A 23,360-nucleotide genomic window follows, 5' to 3' on the forward strand; every position below is an offset into this window, starting at 1 on the left:
TTATGCTTCGCTCTATACACTTCTCTACTGTGGGGATCTTTTACCACAAAAATACATTCATGTAGCGCTTGTAACTTAAAAAAAAATTATATCTCGTCTTCTTACATGAGAAAACAAAAGAAAGATGTCCTGTGAAAGTTCTTGAAGAACTGGAGCCCATCACCCACTGTTACCTCGGATTCAACCCAATAGAGCTACTCTCTATGAAAACAACAAAAAAAAAAGGTCACTCCATTAATCGTGACATTTAGAGTCACAAGAAAGGAACCACCTTTCTTATTTTCTAGCATATAAAAATCCAACACCAAAATGTTATTAAATCGAGTTAGTACTATCAGTAAAAAATATGCTCTATTTCCCATTATTTACGAAGCCCTATCCTTTTCTTTCTTACCAATTACATTCCCTAATATTTCATTTCCAAAATATATAAACTGTTTTCAATCAACAGATTTCTTTATTACAGCATGCAGCATGCTTGTTACTGCCTCTGTTCTATATTGAATCCTTGATTGGACAAGCATTTTGAATTTAACATGGACTATGATTGCACATATCAAGCAAATTAAAGCTGCCAATCTCTTCTTGGAGACCATCCTTCACCTACACTACCGCTGAGGAGCACCCTAAGTGTATTTGCTTAGGGAAAACGGGGCAGGAGTGAAGAAATGATTGCTGCCAGACTTGCCACGTGATCTAGCCCCTCTTCCAAACACTCACTCAGATTACTGCTGTGCCTTTAAAACGTATTTTGTAACCCTGATTTCAAAGCCATCCAAGTAACTTTTATAACATTAAGCATTCTTCATAATCTTAAAAAGAAAAAAATTACTTGATAAACCTGAAGGGTAAAGAAGTACAGCAGACAAGAGAGGCGGGTGCATTTGCTTTTGGATAACAGGGGTGGGGCGGCAGCAGTGGTGTTTTTCCTGTTTGCCTCTCTAGAAAACGAGACTATACCTCCAGTACATTTAGAGCAGTTGTCTGCTGAGGAACATGAAGAGACTTTCCATTAAGTGGCACTAGGAAGAAACGATGTTTCATTACCAGGCAAGGTTAGCACCCAAGGTTTATAGTCCAGTAAGTCAAACTGAAATGCTTTCCCAAACTTGAAGAACAATGCAATCCTGCGGTTAAAGCAGTTACTAGTTTTTCATATGAGAACTATGTGGAGTAAATATTTTACAATAAATTTTAGAACGTTACTTAAATTATTAAGACAAACTTCAATCAGACATTACTAAATATGGGGTTTTTGCGGTCTTATAAGCTACGTTAGATAGTTTCAGTAACTTTATTTGAACTGTCAACTGAGGGGAGAGTATTGTGGCAAGAGCAAAGAGGACTCTCCTGTGATATCCTTGTTTCTCCTAAGAACCAGGAATTCTTCTTTTTTCTAATCTAATTTAAAAAAAATTTTTTTTTGGCTGTATTGGGTCTTCATTGCTGTGCACAGGCTTTCTCTAGTTGCGGTGAGTGGGGGCTACTCTTCGTTGCGGTGCGCGGGTTTCTCACTGCAGTGGCTTCTCTTGTTGCGGAGCATGGGCTCTCGGAGCACGGGCTTTGGTAGCTGTGGCACGCGGGCCCCAGAGCACGGGCTTCAGTAGTTGCGGCGTGTGGGCTCAGTAATTGCGGTGCACAGGCTCTAGAGCGCAGGCTCAGTAGTTGTGGCGCACGGGCTTAGTTGCCCCACAGCATGTGGGATCTTCCCGGACCAGATATCGAACCCGTGTCCCCTGCATTGGCAGGCGGCTTCTTAACCACTGCGCCACCAGGGAAGTCCAGAACCAGGAATTCTTAAGGAGAGGGTTCCAGATTCAACTTTGGAAATGATGAAAAAAATTGCAGAAACATACAGGAGAAAAAGAAAACTGTCCTGGAACCAGTCTTCATGCAATTTTTAATGAAGGGATTTGGTCGGCAGCTCACCTATCCTTTTCCCCATAAATTGTCAAAGTACAGGCACTAATGTCCATGACATAGCTGAACTCTTTGTGAGCTCAGCAACAGAACCTGGCTTCCTGACTTGCCGAGTAGATGATGGGAGGGAGTGGGAGCGCTGAGGTCAGGCACTGGTATCATTTCACTCATTCATTCATTCATTCACTGTCAGGCTCACAAAGAACATCCACCAACAGACATGGCTGGGCTCTGCCCTCAGCTATACAAGGATGAAAATAACAGTACCCAGCTCTGGCTCCAAGGAACTCACAGTTTAGTGGAAGAGAGGTGCAAGGGAAGAAGCAGATGTGACAAAATCTCCAAAGTGCTATGTGAGGAGGTGAGCACCTAACTCTACCCAGAGGGCCAGAGGAAATTTCCACAAAAGGAGCCATGTTTGAGCTGGGGAAGCATGATTACAGCTGGAGTGGAGAGACTGAGGGAAAATCAGAAGTTTAACTTTGGAAAGAAAACATATTGATCTTCCATTTACCAAGCTTGCCTTGACATCAGCATATGTTAATGTTTTCCAATAATGGGCAGGCTTTTAGTTTATGTACTTTTGTGTATACAATTCTAGTACAAACAGCTTCTGTACACAGTGTACACTGATACCAAAGTGTCTGATATCCAGACAGATTGGTCGATGGGGGCACATACCCTCTACTGAGAATTTGAAGGAATTGAACTCTTCTTTCCCTAGAGCAACCTAATACTGAGGACACATTACCAGGTTACCTAGGTTCATTCAATTACTCCAATCGATACACTGATGGCCTTAGCAGTAATTTTGGAGATGGTGGTGGTAACAGATGTTTCCAGCACAACAGCATAGAACTTAATTTAGAAGCAGAAAGGTCTGTTACCATCCACATGGGAATCACCCCAAGACTGAGTATCTGCAACAGGTGAAATAACAAGAATGATGCATAGAAGCAGTGTCAGGAGAGCCTGCACTGTGTGTGGCACAAGAGCAGGCACCTGGTCTAGGAAAGCTTCAATGTTATGCTCTTTTATTGATGTATTAACCGCCGAGGGTATTATGACACTTTAACCATAGCTTCTTCCCCCTTGTAATCTCTGAGGAATTACAGAATTACTCAGGGTGAACATGACTGGAAAAAAGTGCCTTTCAAAATGCACAGTATTAATAGTCCATAAATTAAAGTTACAGATTTCATAATACTGTGTTGTGAAAAGCCCGAAGGATTTATTTGGTGGCCACTACCTAACTTCAACACTTCTTGTGTGCCTATTATGTGCAAGGCAATAAGCTAATATGACATACAAATACCAGGATGACATTTTATCAATATATAATTCAAGAACTTTAGGATATATATAAGAACATCAGAACTCAGGCAGAAAATAGTTCTTTAGTTGTTTGTTATTAAAATACTTTAAAATGTGAGCCCTAATAACTATAATTGATTTTGTGAACTTCCTGGTGTATCCAAATCTTTACATACAGTCAACTTATTAACAAGTATGAAGTGGCAAATAACTATTTCAATTTTGGGGGTAGGATGGATTATCACAAGACATTTAGTAGCTGAAGCTCTGTAAACTGGTAGATCTGCAGTAAAATCTACTCAGAAAGTTTGTTCTTCTGTCTAGCTGCTGATGTTCAATATTTTAAAAACTTGAAATGCCTTTGGGTGGGGCATGCACTCCCTAGTTCCCACCAATCAACACCTCCCTGGATCAGGCACCCTGACATTTGATCCTTGAAGGGGGTTGACTTTACAACCTCTGCATTAGATCATAATGCAGAAGGAGCTTGATTCAATTAGCAACTAGGGCACACTCCAAGAGGAACAGCAGCACAAACTCCTTCAAACATCAAATCTTTTAGGTTATGAGAGTTTCAGTGATTTGAAAATAGTTCTGTACTGCCAAAAAATGACTGGCACGGAGTTATTAGGTTGGAGGAAAAATTAGGTATAACTTATTTCTAAATGGTTCCAGGTGGGATTTTGCTGACATAATACACTAGCTTTCTTTTCTTTTTAAGGGATTTTTGAAAAGGTTCTATAGATTCCTTATATGATTACAAATAAGAGTTCTGTATTATTATAGACTTATCACTGTAAATCAAGCAAGTTGCACTTACTGGATTTCAGCTATGTAATACAGAATCTTATTTAGTCTACATACTAACTATATGAAGGACAGGCATTATTGAAGCATTACTAAGTTATTCCTCATTGTGCAACATCTCTTTGAGGAACTTTGGAAAACTCACAGCACGGCAATCTGTTGGAGAGTTAACAGAGACACAACAATGGGAACCCACGTTTTCTGAGCCCCAAGCCTATGGGTCCTCCACCAGCTGTAACCCCTAGAAGAGGGGTTTGACAAAGATGAGACAAAAGAGTCTTTTCAGAGCATCACTTCCAACCCTGTATGACTGGTCTGAACCAGGGTTGGGACAAGGCAGTTCTTTTTCCATCACCATGAATTAGAATAGGACATGTCATTTAGTTTCTTGGCATATGAATATGCAGATATTTTGTTGGGGTCCTCTGGGTCGAGAATTTATTATTTCATAAATAATCTTTTCAACTGAATGCCTCCCACCTGAAACATTTCATTCAAATATTTGTTATTATTCAAGCCTTTCTATTTGCATGTTTGGGGTTAATTTTTAGTACAAAATGATTATTTTAAATATGCACAGATTCTACAATTCCTTAATGAAACACACAATTCAAGAGCTAAGATGACTCTGGAAGTCATTACTTTTTCATCTAAGAGGACAGGTTGGTTTTATATGATTGAACAGTGAAGAGAATAAATAAATAGGAATTGTTCTTATCTAGCAGTGAGATTTCATGAAGCCACCATCACAGATATTCAAAATTAAAACTATTAACAGCAGAGATGAAAACTCCTGTAGATCTGTAAAATAATTATACCCATCTAGCAAGCCATGTTATAAGTTTCAAATAGAGAACCACTCCACATTAGTAATAAGTGCAAAGGCTGCGTATACATGAACTGCTGTATTCATTTACAGCATATTAAACAAGGAGATGAAAGAGTGAAGGGCTGGAGAGTATGGCCGTTGAGTCCTACAGCTTTGGGTTGAAGAGCTGGATGTGCCATTTACCAGGTAAGCTACTCAATCTCTCCTAGCCTCAGCTTCCTCTCCCCTAATAACAATATTGTATGGTGTATTTGAAAATTGCTAGGAGCATGGATCTTAAGAGTTCTCATCACAAGAAAAAAAAATTATAACCATGTGAGGTGATGGATGTTAACTTACTGTGGTAATCACTTCACGATATATATATATATTAAATCATTATGTGGTATAACTTAAACTTATACAATGCTATTTGTCAATTTTATCTCAACAAAACTGGGAAAATCATAGTACAGATCTGAGAGTTTTGTTTTTCATCAGGTTGAATGAAATGCACATAAAGCACTTACTGTGATACCTAGTGTACACTCAATAAAATATTAGCTATCATTATTAGCTATTCATTCCATACCTATTTATATAAAAATTTGAGCTGTTCTATAATCAAAAGAAATTTGCCCAAGTTAATATGGTACCTGTTTAAAGGTATTTACAATCATAATTATTATTGTACTATATTGTAATTAGGCACAAATGGTAAACTGTTGGTATAATTGATGGTAATTAGTACACAAACGTTTTTTTCTAGTTTTTCTCTTCTTCGTTCTTGATCTAACATGTGATCAATATTATTATCAGCTGTTTCCCCTCATTTACTAGTTGTGTGATTTTGACCACATCATCTATCCTCTATAACACTTCCTTTTCCTCTCTGTGAAATGGTAATAATAAGACCCATTTCATAGTTAAAATTACACACAGTAAAATATAGTAAAGTACAAAAAGTAAATATAATATATACAAAGATGTAGTAAAAACGTAAAGATAACATACATAGAGAGACATAACAGAGTGCCTGACACATAAGTAATCAATAAATGACAGCTGTCAGTGGGTGGTGGCATTATAGTTTGTCCTGACAAACAATATAATGTTCTTCCTCTATGGAACCTCATGGCCATATTCTCAAGGACTAAGTCGCGGAACAAGCTTTGAGAGGCGTGAAGGTAGGAAAGGCTTTTAGAACAGTGGTTTTCAACCATGGCTGCACGCTAGCATTAAAGTATACTGATGCCTGGGTGCCACCCACAGAGTCTGATTTAAATGGTCTGGGGTGTAGCCTGGGCATTGGGATTTTTTTTAAGCTCCCAGGATAGGGTTTATTGGGCATTTGAGGCAGCTTTTCATCTTTCTGGCATGGCCAAAACACTGGGATTTCTTTTCCCAGCTGGTTCCCCCACCATCATCTTCAAGTGGAGGCTGGGTCCCCTCAGAGCGCCCACTCACACAACTGGTCCACCAGCACGAGGTGCATTGTCCAGCAGAGAATTATCAACAGCAGTAATAGGAATGTAGCTGTCCTTTAAGAGTTTGTATTAAGCTTTTAAATTTAGTACTTATGAAGAATCCATACAAGGAACTTTCTAGTAGGCTCAACTCGACTTGAATCTATTTACAGTGTATCAACTGTCTAATAGCTATTGAATATTTGAAGGCAGAGGTGCTACAGAGATGGCAATCATTAGATTAGGAGTTGAAAGCTGCCAAGCTACCAGATAAATCTAGCTGGACACTTTGTTTGGACAGCACAGTGCTTCAAAAGTTTTTGAAACTGAAGGCCTTTAGGGAAGGCCTGGTGTGCTAAGCTAATGTTACATTTTATCCCAAAAGTTTTTTTTTTTTTTTTTTTTTTTTTTTTTTTGCGGTACGCGGGCCTCTCACCGCCGCGGCCTCTCCCGCCGCGGAGCACAGGCTCCGGACACGCAGGCCCAGCGGCCATGGCTCACGGGCCCAACATGCTCCGCGGCATCTGGGATCCTCCCGCACTGGGGCACGAACCCGCGCTCTCCGCATCGGCAGGCGGACTCCCAACCACTGCGCCACCAGGGAAGCCCCACGTCAAAGGATTTTTAGCTCAGGGAGTTTGTTTTTCAGCAAGGTATTCTGGCAGCAATGCAGAGGACGAATCAAATGGTTAGATGCAGTGTAGTCCACTAGAAATATAATGTAAGCTACATGTGTCATTTAAAATTTTCTAGTAGCCATATTTAAAAAAAACTAAAATAAAACTGGTGAGATAAATTTTATGAATATGTTTCATTTAAGCTAATACATCAAAATATTATTTCATTGTATAATCAATACAAGATTATTAATGAGTTTTTTTTTTTTTTTTTCTCGTGGTACGTGGGCCTCTCACTGTTGTGGCCTCTCCCGTTGCAGAGCACAGGCTCTGGACGCGCAGGCTCAGCGGCCATGGCTCACGGGCCCAGCTGCTCCGCAGCCTGTGGGATCCTCCCGGACCGGGGCACGAACCCGCGTCCCCTGCATCGGCAGGCAGACTCTCTACCACTGCGCCACCGGGGAAGCCCCAATGAGGTGTATTTTTTGACACTTATAACACATCTCAATTTAAACTAGCCACATTTCAAGTGCTCAATGGCCACATGCGGCTAGTGGCTACTGTGTTGGACAAAACAGGTCTAGAAGCAGAAAGACCAATAAGATTTGTCTAGGGCTGGGTGCAGCGGGGTTGAAATAGGTGAAAGGGATTAACAAACCTCCAATATGACCCCCAGTTATAAAATAAATAAGCCACGGGGATGTAATGTACAGCATAAGGAATATGGTCAATAATACTGTAATAACTTTGTATGGGGACAAAGGACTTACCACGATCATTTCATAATGTATGAAAATGTCAAATCACTATGTAGTACACATGAAACTAACATACTGTTATACATCAACTATATTTCAATTGAAAAAAATTTTTGATAAAATAAAAAAATATATATTTGTCTAGGAATCCTGTTTAGAGGCCTGCCTGAACGAAGGCACAGAAAGTGCAAATGGGCTGGGGGAGCTGCAGGATGGATTTAGAGGCAGAATCAGTTTACAAATCTTGGAGGTGGACTGGCTGCGTAGGGAGGAGGAGAGAAGCGTCTGCAGGATGATTTTTTTTTTTAAGTCATCTTTTTAAAAAAATGTATTTATTTTTGGCTGTGTTGGGTCTTCATTGCTGCGCGCGGGCTTCCTCTAGTTGCGGCGAGCGGGGGCTACTTGTCGTTGCAGTGTGTGGGCTTCTCATTGCGGTGGCTTCTCTTGTTGCGGAGCACAGGCTCTAGGCGCTTGGGATTCAGTAGTGGTGGCGCACGGGCTTAGCTACTCCGCAGCATGTGGGATCTTCCCGGTCCAGGGATTGAACCCGTGTCCCCTGCATTGATAGGTGGATTCTTAACCACTGTGCCACGAGGGAAGTCCCTGCAGGACAATTGCTGGCTTGGGTGACAGGGTGGATGGTGAGTGCCACTGACTGGGGAAGGGAGGGCAAAGAAACGGCTCGTGGGGAAAGAGGAACACAATGGCTTCAGTTTTGGACATGTTGATTTTTTTAAATTGAAATACAGTTGACGTACAAGATTATGTTAGTTTTAGGTGTACTACATACTGATTTGACATTTGCATACATTATGCTCTGCGAGCTAAGTCTAGTAACCATCTGACATGTTGATTTTTGAGAGATGTTCCTGGGACACTTAAGTGAATGTATCCAGAGATCATTAGGTATGCGAGTCTAAAGTCACTCTGAAACAGGACCAGACTGGTAGAGAGCCAGAGCTGTCCTTGGTGTAGAGGGTCGAGATGAGATCATCCATGCAGGATGTACAGAGTCAGAAGAGAATTGAGGGAAAACTGGAGAAATCTATGTCTTCAAGGACACCTTCCCTTTTTGCCAGTTATAAAAGTAAGACATTGCCTGCCAGGAAAACGACTGCTAATATTTCAGTGCATTTCCTGTCAGCCCTTTTCTAAACTCAAGTGCATGAACGTACGTGTGTGTCACCGTGGGTAAGAGTGTACTGACTGCACAGACCTGAAGCCCGTTTTCTTACTTCATGCATACTGGAACATTTCCTTGTACATTATACATTTTCTGGCAAAGTGAGTTTCAATGGTTATATAATATTCTATGATACAAAGGAGGCACAAAATGTCAAATTACAGTAATATAGAGATTAACATTTCTATATGTGAAGTGTGGTCTACATTTTTGATTACATAAGGAGAAATAATTTTAAGAGTGGGAAACAATCGGGGTGGAGAGGTCAACTGTAAAATAAAGGCTGGAAAGATTCCACTGGGTTTGGTAACCAGGAAGTCACTGGGGACCATGGGGTGAGGAATAGAGCTGATGAGTTAACTGGAAGCTAGGGAAGTGAAGAGCATGTATACAGCTATCTTACAAGAAAGTCAAGGAGAAGCGGGGGAGGGAGTAACTAGAGGGGGATATAAGATTTAGGAAAAGCTTTCTGTTTTAAGTCCCGAAACAGCCAAGGCTTAGTGTCTCCGGGATGTCTGTCTGTGTTCCATCTACTTGCAAAGATCACCTCACACCTCACCTCCTCCATGAATCTTGCCCAACTAACTCAAGCGCTTGCTGGTCTCCTCCTCTTATAAAGATTTGAAATTTATACTCAGAACCTCACAATATACTGCTTAGATTAGTGGTTCTCAACTGGGGCATTTGGAAACATTTTTGGATGTCACAGCTAGGAGGTGACTGGTGCTACTGGCACCTAGTGGGTAGAGGCCAGGGATGCTGCTAAGCCTCCTACAATGCACAGGACAGCCTCCGAACAACAAACGATCCAGCCCCAAATGCCAAGAGTGCCAAGGTCAAGAACCCCTGGCTTAGAGGTACACCTCCACTGTTTGGAATCCCAACTACCTCTCTCCCCGCTTAATACCTTTACCTGCTCCCCCCGCTTGCCCTCTTGTCCCCCTACAGCACATTATCCAGAGAGTGGCCACAGTGACCTTTCAAAAAAAAAGATCAGGACTTCCCTGGTGGCACAGTGGTTAAGAATCCACCTGCCAATGCAGGGGACACGGGTTCGATCGAGCCCTGGTCCGGGAAGATCCCACATGCTGTGGAGCAACTAAGCCCATGAGCCACAGCTACTGAGCCTGCACTCTAGAGCCCGCGAGCCACAATTACTGATGCCCACGCATCTAGAGCCCGTGCTCCACAAGAGAAGCCACCACAACGAGAAGCCCACGCACCGCGACGAAGAGTAGCCCCCGCTCGCCACAAGTAGAGAAAGCTCGCGTGCAGCAACAAAGACCCAACGCAGCCAAAATTAAAAAAAAAGAAAAAGATCAGATCATGTCATGCCCCTTCTTTGCTTAAAATTTTCAATGGTTTCCCAGAGCACTTAGCTTCCTCACCCCCGTTTCCTATAGGTAACAATTCTGCTGAAGGGGCTGCGCCTCCTTGCTATGTGTGTTATACCTTTATTATGTATCTGTGTAAGCATAAGCAATACACAGATCTAGTTCTAACTGTTGTTTATAAAATTCATAGAAATCATTTCCCATGCACTTTGCTATCTGCACCTTGCTTACCTGGGGCACTCATCCCATAAGTCTCCTTGAGCATGGCGTGTGAGGGTCTCCAGGGCATATACAGAAAAGTGGAATTGCTGGGTCACATTTGTACATCTTCAGTTTTACTAGATACTGCCGAATTTTCTATACCAACTTACTTCCATAAGCAAACGCAAGAGAGTTCCCACATTTCCTCACCCAGTATCCTCCAGTGTTGATGAAACAGAAGATGAAATAAAAACTTAAGTCGATATTGAAAAATCAGACAAGTTCCCAGAAATACCCATATTTCTGGCTCCTCTTAAGAAATCAGAACGTTTGGCAAGACAGAGCCCATGTATTCTGTATGAAAACATGTGTTCTTCACTACAGTCCCTCCCACTCCTATTTCCTCACACCTGGCCTGCTCTGCCAGCTTTCTTGCCCAGTCCCTAAAGTCTCAGGAGGCTGTGATCCCTGCATCAGTGGCCAGGGCATGCTAGTCAAATGTTGAACCATCCCAGATGACAGCATCCTGTGTGGCACGTTGGTGTCCGCAAGCCCTGCGGTCTGCGAGCTCGCAACACTCACACACCTACAGGCGAGGCGATGATGTACATGTAGGTCCTGTCCTTCCCTCCCAACCAGAAGCTGGTCTCTTCTTCACCAGCTCTCTTCCTTAGCTCCAATCCCATCACTACAATTTATCCTAATTCATGGCTGCTACTTGCTTCTCTCCTCCTTTCCTTCTTTTTCTGCCTATATTCTTAGTCCTCTCCTACTTTTTGGCTTTTTATAAACATTTCCAGGCCACCAGAACTCTGGACTTCAGAGCTGCTTGGCTGCTGTGCAAGGCGCTTCTCCACACAGGTCTCTGCTGTTTCACGGTGGTGAGCTTACTGCACCAATTAGAGTGTTCGGTCACAGTCACATGGACACTTACTTTCCATCTCTCATGATGGCTAAGCACATAACACGTGTTCAAAAAATTTTTTGTAAATTAGGTCAGGAGACAGTATGGGCTGAACTTCTACTACCTATTTCTTGAAAGTAAAAGAGAATGAATAATTGCTAAAATTCTATTCTGCTATTTCCCAAACTATGTTCTGCAACCAGATAAATATGGGGAGAGCTGGCTTAAAACAAAATAAAACAGATTTCCCCATTGAAGGACATCTTTGAGCCTTAAATATGCCAGCATACACTGAAAACCACAAAGGGATAAGGGATATAGAGTGTAGCAGTTTCAAAAATTCTGTGGTCAGGGAACCCAGGAATACTACTGGACTGGAATTACATAGAATGCAGATTGGGAACACTGCTCTTTTAAAATCACCTTTCGATTTTTCTTTCTTTCCCTACCCTAGTCTAAAAAGTCTACTTTGTTTCTAATAATGGAATTACTTTCCTAGGAAATCTTGAGTTATAGTTTAAAAAATTTTTATTGTTCACAACAGCTGAGATACAGAAATAACCTGAGTGTCCATCAACAGATGAATGGATAAAGAAAATGTGGTGTGTATATTATTCAGCCACGAGAAAGAAGGAAATCCTGCCATTTGCAAAAACGTGGATAAACCTTGTGGGCATTATGCTAAATGAAATAAGCCAGCCAGAGAAAAACAAATACTGCTCAGTATCACTTATAAGTGGAATCTTAAAAAAAAAAGGTGTCAAACTCATAGAAACAGAGATTAGAAAAGTGGTTGTCAGGGCCTGGGGGAAATAGGGAGAGATTAGTCAAAGGGTACAAACTTTCAGCTATAAGGTAAGTAAATTCTGAGGATCTGATGTCAAACATAGTGACTACAGTTGATAACACTGTATTGCATAATTAAAATTAACTAAGTGAATAGAACTTAAATATTCTCCCCCTCCCAAATATGTGAGGTGAAAAAGAAAGTTTTAAAAGTAACCCCTCCAGTAGGGGTTAGGTAGGATATTTCTGTTTTAGTCCCACCCCCCACCCCCATTCAGAACTTTCAATAATTCAGCTTTAAAAATGGTTTAGGTGCCTTTTGTATTGAAAGCTGAAAAATAACAAACATTGATCAAAGTCAACAAAAACGAATCCACGCATCCTGAGCAAACCCTAAACTGTGAGGAATATCAGATCAAAACGAACAAGTCTCCACCATTGTAAACAAAATAAAAGGCAACTCCACAGCCTGGTTCTCAAACAAAGCAGCTGAGTTCCCATAAAGCACATGCGAACTTTTTCTCCCCGTGCAGTGCTAACCCCAAATACGACCACATTAGGGACAATGGGAGCTGCCAGTGCCAGCCGTGCTCCTGAGTCGCTGACAGGGTTAATGCCATCTCTGCAGTGGGACAAACGGCTGTATCTGCTCATGCTCTTCCTGAAGGCAGAGACTGGGTACTAATCACGCTCTGGATCTCTGGGGGGGGGGTGGGTCTCCCCACAGTGCCTGTCACACAGGAAGGCACAGAGTAAATGAAGTTAGTAAAACTGATAGAAAAAAAAAAGCAAACTCACAAATGTTCTTGCTCTTATGAAACTGAAAAAGTCCTTTTATAGCCTTTTTTGGGGACTAAGGCTCAAGTAGCCAAGTGAGCAAGTGCTGTTAGCTGAGCTGGTAATACTCTGATCACCTTCACCTGGGCCAGCCTGCTCTCTTAAGAAGAATAGCTCATTTAACCCCTGTGCGACAGGGGCGCAGTTCTGGCACTTTCTCTAGTTGAGGATGACAGCTATTCCGTGATTTACTGTGGTCTACTGACCAATGAAGAATAAGACAATACCACCAAATGTGACACGCTGAACTTCTTACAGATTTGACTTGTGATGCTCGCCATATTTGCTACTCGTACAAATCACGCTGAGGAACACCTACCATAAATCAGATATCTAACACTAACAAATTATGCGCCCATTACAGATGACCTTTGGAGCTGCTCAAGGTACAGTCACAATCATGCATTAAAAAAATCCGCCTTTCACTGTAATGTGTGAATGTATGAAATTAAATGAGGCTTGCAATGTAATCAGTGTGGTTGGCTGCTTTAATATATTCCATTTCAATTTCAAATCACCACAAGCCAAGAGTGACGAATCTAATTTGATCAGTTGTTCACAAAAACACAGAAAAGCAAATGTGGATCTAGCAACACGGCCAGGTTTTCAAAGGAATTAATATTTTCTACTATCACCAGAAGTCCTTAATGTATTTTTAAAAAAACAGTAATTGAAAACAATCCCACACACAATTCTTTGCTCATCAGAAATTTCAATCCTCATATTCAAAAGTTCGAAAGATATAATATTTAAGTGAAAGGTATATTTACTTTTTTCAGTCAATAACATATTTCAACTGTATCTAAAAAAAAAAAAAAGAAAAAAACCCCAAATCAAAAGGTCTTATTACTGACACTTAGAAAACAACAGGGCACTTGGAATCAATGCAGAAAGTTCTCTAGCACTGATTATTACCATCTAGCAAGAATATGTATACGAACACAATTCTTGATCTCCATCTCTCTTATAAGTGTGAGGCAACACAGCTTACAAATTTAACTACTCTAGGTCTTTAGGTCCCTAGCAGCTGCTTAGCAGAGCCTGCAACAAGCACCATGGAGAGATAGGAATGAGGCTGGTGAGCCCAGTCACCTTTTAAAGTTGTGATGCTCTTCACACTCTCCCTAATACACAATTTTCAAGGCTTTAGCATTTTCCTCCGGGCCTGCATGCGTCATTTCTAGAAGAAAAACATGGGGTGTTTCCAGGAACTGGACACTTGGTAGAGGGGGGCTTCCTAAAGGCTCCCACAGTGGAAATACAGTCTAGTGTCACTCACCAAACAGTAGGCAGCACTGTACAAGTCATAAATCAGATCACGCCACTCCCTTATTTAAAGTGTTGAAGAGCTTCCTGCTGTATTAAGGATAATATTCACACCCCTGACTCGGGACCTAGCCCCTGCCTATCTCTCCAGCTTCATCTCCTATTACTTCCCCCTCGCTGGCTGTCCTCCAGCCGCACCTGCCCCCTTGCAGATGCAAGGTGTTCCAGCCCCAGGCTCTTTCCCCTTGCCCTTGGCCTAGAATATCCTGCCTGCAGACTGAGTCCTATGGCTGGTTTCTTGTCACTCAGGCCACCTCCTTGCAAAGAACATCCTACCCACTTCCATCAAACCACTCCCCCAGTTTTACTGTCCCAGGAGGGATTGTTATTGTCTGAAATTATTGTGTTTGTCTCTCTCCTGTAGAATGTGCCATGAGAACAGACACCTTGGCTATGCCTGGTGCACAGCAGGCCATCAGTAAATATTCCTTAAATTAAAAACTAACTCATAGGACACCGGGAGGTGGAAGGGTAAGCTGGGACGAAGTGAGAGAGTGGCATGGACATATATACACTACCAAATGTAAAATAGATAGCTTGTGGGAAGCAGCCGCATAGCACAGGGAGATCAGTTCGGTGCTTTGTGACCACCTAGAGGGGTGGGATAGGCAGGGTGGGAGGGAGACGCAAGAGGGAGGAGATATGGGGATATCTGTATATGTATAGCTGATTCACTTTGTTATACAGCAGAAACTAACACACCGTTGTAAAGCAATTATACTCCAATAAAGATGTTAAAAAAAAACCCAAAAATAAATAGCAAAAAAACCCCAAAACCTAACTCATAAAAAAAATAGGACAGTAATATACATGATGAGAGGCACTGCAGTGATATAGATGTTTAAGGATTTCTTTTAAAATCACTAGGAAGGATGCCATAGAGGAAGGGTGGGCTGGGGGCTGGGGTTAAAGTCTTTGGAGTCTGCTGGCCTCCGTTTCAATTATGGAACTGTACTAGATTTAGATTACTGTCCAAGAAAATAACTTAGGCTGACCTCCGCTTCACATCTGTAAAACGGGGAAAAGAACATCTATCTAGCAGATTATTGCAAAGAGTAGCATAACCATATGTAAAGAGTCGAACTGTTCAATAAGGGATTTAAATATTTTTATTTTTTATTTATTTGACATTACAAACTACTACTGACAAATCCTCTTTAAATAAAAACAGCAAATTAATAATAACAAAAATACGGTTGAGTTTGAAAATATGAACAGTCATTATATACCCCTGGAAACTAGGAAACTGCAAATACAAATGCATAGAAATATGAACGTACAATTTCTAGAGTTTCAGACCAACTGATGGTTGATGTCTCTAATAAACTTCTAATAAAATATAACATACATCCCATTTCTTTTTTGAGACAAAGACCCAAAGACAAAATACTATTCAAAAACTACAGTGATTTATTAATTTACATTCAGTTGAATAAAAGGTGAATGTAACAAAGGATACTTGTTAATTTTATTCTCCAGAGATGCTTTAGCCAAATCATGTCATAACAAAGATATCCCACAGCATGGCCTCTATCAGCACTGAACAAAAATGTAGCATTGGGGCTTCCCTGGTGGCGCAGTGGTTGAGAGTCCGCCTGCTAATGCAGGGGACATGGGTTTGTGCCCCGGTCCGGGAACATCCCACATGCTGCGGAGTGGCTGGGCCCGTGAGCCATGGCCGCCGAGCCTGCGCGTCCGGAGCCTGTGCTCCGCAACGGGAGAGGCCACAGCAGTGAGAGGCCCGCGTACCACAAAAAAAAAAAAAAAAAATGTAGCCTTTTTCCTTCTGCTTTTTTCATTTGAGAAGGAAGGAACTATGGTGGCTTATTGGGCAGTAAACATATTCAATGACACCAACCTTTTAGGGTAATGAAATTCTCTAAATGGGTCAAACACTTGAAGCAGTTAAGTACTGATTGCATCCTGGAGGTACTATGTAACCAGACCTCTTTGTGCCAGTAATTCTGAGACTTGGTTTGGGGAATTATTTGAGAAGGGAAGAGCACTAGAAAAAATATTATTAATTGAGAAATACAAAAGGGTAGTAGCAAGGAGAAGGTCGTTGTGTTAAAAGTACTAATTGAAAAAAATAAAAAGAGAAAATAGCAAAAGTAGAGAAAGCGGTTTATATAAACTAGTCTGGTCTGAACCTGTATTAGAATGGATCATGTGAGGTTGCTTTTTTTGGTAGGTCAAAAATGGTCAAACATCAGCAGTTTTATATGGTTCAAAAGAATACATTTACCAAAGCACTTAGGATTCCTTGTTAGTACATAATGAATGATATTCACTAACTCATGCATGAATTTTGTACGTGTGAACTATGAATGGCTTGTATCTGGGAACTCTTCAGAGCAGTGTATGAAATGGTAACCATTAGGTGTCAGACTCCTTTGTGGGCAAGAAATGCTTCTGTTTTTGTTGATTCAAACTCCCAAATTTCTTATAAGAGCTGTTAAGGTTTCAGTAGGACATGCTCAGTTTCTAGAGTAAGACTGGTACAGAAATTTTAAGGCAGGAGTTTAGAAGTGCGGAAATATTTCAAAGTCTGAATAAAGGCAAGACTCGAGAGAGCATCATGAAAAATGAATAATATGAACCTACTCCATAATAACTAATATCTTAAGATGCTCAAGAACACTGTCATGGAGACATATGAATATACTTTAAAAATAACATAAAGTGACGATATTAAGGCACATAAATAAACTTGTCACTGCAGTGACAATGTATCGGTGAAGTGGGGCAGGAAGATGAAAAGAGGAAATTTTCAGGTAAACACTCCAGTATTTAAAAACAAATGGTGCGTTTGGATAGCTAATGTGATAATATGAATTACAGCATGTGGTATTCTGAAAAGGAGTGCTACAGAGTTGCCCCTGTGCTAGAAGGTGATTGGTTAAGCTTGTTCTGGTACTATTTATGATACCAAAACATCTTTGGCTGCATTTATGGGGCGGGGGGATTTTTAAAGAAAGTGGATATAGTGATCAAATTGTTACTGAGCAAGAGCTTAAACCCACTCCTAACCACCTGAAAGTCTTTGTTAATTAGTCAGGACCAACATAAGGTAGTGTGCAAGGGGACAGCCCAAGTGAAGGGTTTAATTAACCACAGGGCAAAGTTGACATATGCATCTCAATGCTGTCCCTGGTTATAGGCTGACCAAACCGAGATGAAGCCCATTGACAAACTATATTTCACCAATTCTAAGATGAATCCCCTCCCCCATGTTTTAACATCTTCGAAATCAGGATTTGTCCTAAATCGATGCCATTTTATTTACTATTTTTTAATTTTATTTATTTATATTTGGCTGCATTGGGTCTTTGTTGCCGCGCGCAGGCTTTCTCTAGTTGTGGCGAGTGGGGGCTACTCTTCGTTGCGGGGAGTGGGCTACTCATTGCGGTGGCTTCTCTTGTTGCGGAGCATGGGCTCTAGGCACGTGGGCTTCAACAGCTGTGGTGCGGGCTCAGCAGTTGTGGCTCGTGGGCTCTAGAGCGCAGGCTCGGTAGTTGTGGCACATGGGCTTAGTTGCTCCGTGGCATGTGGGATCTTCCCAGACCAGGGCTCGAACCCGTGTCCCCTGAATTGGCAGGTGGATTCTTAACCACTGCGCCACCAGGGAAGCCCCTCGATGCCATTTTAGATTTAATGATATATGTTTATTGACAGAGAGGTTAGCTAATGGCCACCTTTCTAAAAGTCACTGTGACCCAATTCAAACCAGCTAACCATCAAAGATTGTTCATTTTCTTTCATGATTCTGTAACAGACCTAGTATCCTTGATCATAAAAAAAGACCAGGGAAGTAGACTGTCCTGGTCATTTATACATTTCCGATGTCAAAACATACCTCCAATTATGGTCTTTTTTTTTTTCCCCCTGGTACGCGGGCCTCTCACTGCTGCGGCCTCTCCCGTTGAGGAGACAGGCTCTGGACGTGCAGGCTCAGCAGCCATGGTTCATGGGCCCAGCCGCTCCGCGGCATGCGGGATCATCCCGGACCGGGGCACGAACCCGTGTCCCCTGCATCGGCAGGTGGACTCTCAACCACTGTGCCACCAGGGAAGCCCCCTCCAATTATGTTCTTTACCTGGGCTAGGAATCTTAGGAGATTCTGTATATATGAACCTTACCACTAGGACCTCCAACTTTGTTACAAAGAACACTACTGTGTATGATGAAGCCTTCATGCAGAGAAATCTATGCAGATACAGAAAATATTCCATGTACCTTAAACTCCTGGCAGAATGGATACTTGCCACTGGGTAAGTAACTTGAGAAAACCTTACAGAAACCTTTTGATGAATTTTATTAAACAGTGTAAGACTGTTCAATACAGAGACCATGTGGTGAAGAAAAAAAAAAAAAGAGCTCTAGATTCCTGCACTGCCCAACAAGGCAGTCACTAACCACATGTGACTATTTCAATTTAAATAATTAAAAATTCATTTCCTCGGTCACACTAGCCACATTCAAGTTTTCAACAGCCACATGTGGCTAGAGGTTACCGCAGCGGACAGCACAGATACAGAACATTTCTGTCACTGGAAAAAATTCTACTGCCCAGCGCTACTACAGACTGGGTCTGTAGAAGCTGGGTCATACCTCAGCTGCTCCACTTATCACCTGTGAACCCGGACAAATTAATGAGCTTCGTTAATACTTGGTTTTCTCCTTGGTGGATTGAGTAGTATGTAATTGTTAGCTTAACTCCCTGGGATGCTGCGAGGATCAGAGTTGCCATAAAAAAGGTTAGCTACTAGGAAGTTGTATATTTTTATGTGATTTGTACTTTATGAAGGTGACTTTCATCTTTTTTGTGTTTTTAATGTGAGTTGGATATTTTTTACTGTTTAAATCCCAACTTTTATGGCTATGGCCCCTTCCCTTCCTCCTCCTTTTTTTTTTTTTGGTTAAAAAAAGAAAAGAAGAAAGCACACTTCCAGATATTTTTAGCAAACAAATGCCTAAAGTAGCCACATGAGTAAGAGAAATGAACGAAGGGGGCTGCAGTAGGGCAGTGGCTGGCAAACTGGAGAACTCAAGCTCTGTGTCAACTGCTTTAGCTGCTACTTGGCTCCAGCCAATTGCTGCCATTCAGGAAAGCTGACCTAATGTAGCCAGACACTGATTTTTGAAAGAAACCCAGAAATTTGGCTTTTTATATTAAATCTCCAGTTTAAAAAAATATTAGCAACTAATTAAAAATGGTAAATATTCTTCAGGCAAATTTAAACATACTTAGAGGTCATATGCGGCCCACAGCTGCTACTCTGTGACCTCTGGTTTCACATGGCAGCTACACTTCCTTCTCCATTCATGGTCCCATGCCTCAGGACACTCTTACAAACAAATGCTCACAATTTATTCCTCACTATACCTCATGGTGAAACAGAAATGAAATTCACAGTGTTATTTTATACAGATTACCACTCCCCAGTATTAAAGTTATTTCTAGGTTACTAAAATATAACACTTAAAAAACACACATGGGCTTTAAATGCTTTAGGATAATAAATGACCCAAATTCAGAAAATAAAGAATTTATGTCCTCTTGAACCAAATTCCCAGAAAAGAAGAAAAAAAGAAACTGATACAGAAAATTACACATTTTACTGTAATTAAAGAAAATATTTTTCTTTTTACATTGCTACTCCACTGGAAAATTACTGGAAATCTGGGAAAGAACTATAATGCTTTATATAAAAGCCATAGGTCTCTACTGATGAATGAGTTGAGATATTAAAAAAAATTCCTAATTTGGAAAGCTTACTGCCAGAAAGCAAAGCAAATCTTTTAACTCTCCCAGTAATTTAAATACTGCACACTCAAAAGCCCATTAAATTTAAAAAGGTTTCTTTCTGTACTGTATATGGAAGCATACACAATTTTTTATTCCAAGTGTACATAACTGTATTTTATTGTTATCATATACCCACCCCAAGGAACCAGCAGTTGCAGCCTTTTTATTCAGTTAATAATTCAAATATTGTTTCTAATACAAATATATGGTTTATCATGCTTATTTATCACTAACTTGGTACACTTCATAATCGCATTACAACCCCACTGTGTACTGAATACCACTTACAGTTCGAAGTACTCAAGATAAGCACCGTTACTTTCAAGAGAAGATTGGCAGTAATTAAAGGTCTTACTTAGTAGTTGTTGGTAACCATGTTTTGTTTTTTTTTTTGCGGTACGTGGGCCTCTCACTGTTGTGGCCTCTCCCGTTGCGGAGCACAGGCTCCGGACGCGCAGGCTCAGCGGCCATGGCTCACGGGCCCAGCCGCTCCGCGGCATGTGGGATCCTTCCGGACCGGGGCACGAACCCACGTCCCCTGCATCGGCGTTAGGGGCTTCCCTGGTGGCGCAGTGGTTGAGAGTCCGCCTGCCGATGCAGGGGACGTGGGTTCGTGCCCCGGTCCGGAAGGATCCCACATGCCGCAGAGCGGCTGGGCCCATGAGCCATGGCCGCTGAGCCTGCGCGTCCGGAGCCTGTGCTCCGCAACGGGAGAGGCCACAACAGTGAGAGGCCCATGTAACGCAAAAAAAAAAAAAAAAGGAGGTTAAAAAAAAATAGAAAGTAGCATAGATATATTTAATTTGGTAATTGTATTTTATTAATGAGATCTATTTTGGATATATACTTTGGGGTTAAAACAAAGATGTGCTAAACTGTTATCACTGTGATGAAACAGAATGACATAGAAGTATTTTGTAATTCATCAATGAGAACCACTGAAACATCTGTGGACTACACAGCATAAAACTAAATCATACCAGAACACTAATAATAATAAGAAGAAGAACAATAGTATTTTGCATTTACAGACCTCCTTCCAGGGGAATTACTCTTCTTAAACACATGTTATTTTTCCTTCTTTGAACAAATAAGACAACTAAATCAAAGAGTAATAATGGTTTGCCCATGCCACAAAGTGAGTCAGTGGCAAACCAGGAATAGATTTTCTAACTTGTTCATTCTCTTGCAATTATACTGTGCAATGATTACTCTGTTATAGTGTGCCCTGCAGGCTACACCCAAGACATAGGTTATCTCCACATTTCATGTGGGCTTACTACATCCCCCCTCCTCCCCAGCCTATTAATAACAGTAGTGTTTACAAACCAACAGTGCCATTAAGATGTGTGCCTGCCTGCCGCTCCAGCGAGGGTCCTGCAGAGAGACAAGAACAGAGCAGACTACAAGCCTCTCAGCCACCCCCATCTCCCCACCTTCAGGCAGCTGTCCAGAGATGGCCTCCAGGCATACCGAGATATCATAAAAATTGGTAAAACCAAATAACAAATTTTGAGTGCTCAGAGAAATTCAAAGATGGCAAGGTCATTAAAGAGCTAGAGCTGTGAACCACTAGAAAAACCCACAAGCAAAATGGCCAGCTGCTATGATCTATATACAGGTTCTGGAGGGCAAGGAGTGGGTCCGGGCAGAGATGGTCCTCATGTGAAGTCCATTTCTGGACTTTTTGATTCATTCTACTAATAGAGTAGGGCGTCCATTTGACTTATATAACCTAAAGGTTCGAACAAAGAAATTTCTAGCCTGGAATTTATGCCATCTCCTGAGGTACATGGAATCACAGCCCAACTCTATCAGGAATTATCAGAAAGTAGGTAGATTTGGGTGGGAAATCAAGTCCATGTGGAGTGAGGAGAGGGCATGGGCTAAATGTCTGATGAATGTATAGATATACACGGACGGAAAAAGTTTTATCATACAGTTGGAGGGTATGATGGCAAAGAGAGAAGAGAAGAGGGAGTTAGAAAAGTATGCTATAAACATTAACGTATTCTATAAGAAACAAAGTATTATGCTTCCACACTAAAGTATTGTAGAAAACAACTCCACAATTTATTAGGTGCCTATCAGGTGTAAGTTGCCACCAGAAACACAATAACATCTCAAGAATGGTCCCCATCCTCAAAGAGTTATAATGCATGAGGGGCAGTGCTTAAGAGCTGCATGAGTTTGGAGGACAAAGAGATCATTTTTAGCTGGGAGGCCTTAAAGGATAAACAGAATACCACCAGGGAGAGATGGGATTGGGGTGGGCGACGCAGGCAGGGGAAACTCATGAGCAGGGGGAGGCAGCCATGGTGGAGTCAAGGCCCGCCCAGGGAGGGGTCTAATCTGCAGGTGCCCCGGAGGTGCTGTCTCAATCTTTTTAGGCAAAGGGGGGGTAATCTGAAACCAACAGCCTGAGATAAGGCTGATCGGAGACTCTTTTCTAGCTCCAAGACCCCAATGCTGGGAAATGGGGCTAACCAAGCTATTTGTCCTGCCTGGAGACCCAAGGTAAGCCCAACTATGACTGTGGTGCCCAGACATGTCCTTCCAATGCCTCCAGGACTACCACCTGGTCCCACCTCCTTTGGGTGACAGGCAGCAATGTGAAACTGCAAAGGGCTGATCTACTAGGACAGAGGAGCTTTTTAAAATACACAGCCACTGGGGCCCCACCCCAGACCCTGCCAGCTGGGCCCAGAGGTAAGGAGAAGACTACAGGAGGTGGAAAAGGTCCCAGAAATCTCAACTATGTAGACGCTTAAATGCCAGGGTTGGGATAGCTGCTACCTCGATACTTCCCAGTCACCCGTCTAGTCTCTTTGAGGATTCCCCATCCTCCACGGTGGCCCTTTCCTACTTTCATGATGTTAATCTTGAAAATAACAAGTGCTCTTCTTGCCAATTTTGCTGAAATGCATTTATTTCATCTTCTCTCGTTACCAAAAACCAGTTTCTTCCAGCTTACTTTTCCCTAGCGCATTTTTTCTCCTTCGCTTTATTCTTTTTTTTTTTTGCGGCACGCGGGCCTCTCACTGCTGTGGCCTCTCCCGTTGCGGAGCGCAGGCTCAGCGGCCATGGCTCACGGACCCAGCTGCTCTGCGGCACATGGGATCTTCCCAGACCGCGGCACAAACCCATGTCCCCTGCATTGGCAGGCGGACTCTCAACCACTGCGCCACCAGGGAAGCCCCTTCGCTTTATTCTTGAATGCTATATTAGCTCACACAGCACCATAAATGATTCCCTTATCGAAGAAATAATTCATGTGTTTAACTTCATTT

The 23,360-nt window shown here is 41.8% G+C and overlaps 1 protein-coding gene across 2 annotated transcripts in view; it reads right to left on the reverse strand.

The window, feature by feature from the left end:
- POLA1 (DNA polymerase alpha 1, catalytic subunit) overlaps positions 1-23,360 on the reverse strand; it is a 294,762-nt gene that overhangs the window by 25,676 nt on the left and 245,726 nt on the right. The window contains exon 37 of one of the 2 annotated variants that reach the window (XM_081222763.1): positions 21,377-21,447. The exons of the other annotated variant lie outside the window; for it this stretch is intronic. Within the exon in view, the coding sequence (XP_081078889.1) occupies positions 21,392-21,447 (56 nt within the window). The 3' untranslated portion in view covers positions 21,377-21,391. Of the gene's footprint in view, positions 1-21,376; positions 21,448-23,360 lie in introns of those variants that run through there. 2 annotated transcript variants of the gene reach the window in all.

The sequence above is a fragment of the Mesoplodon bidens genome (assembly GCF_964165515.1).
Source record: "Mesoplodon bidens genome assembly, chromosome: X".
In the NCBI taxonomy this organism is placed as follows: Eukaryota; Metazoa; Chordata; class Mammalia; order Artiodactyla; family Ziphiidae; genus Mesoplodon; species Mesoplodon bidens.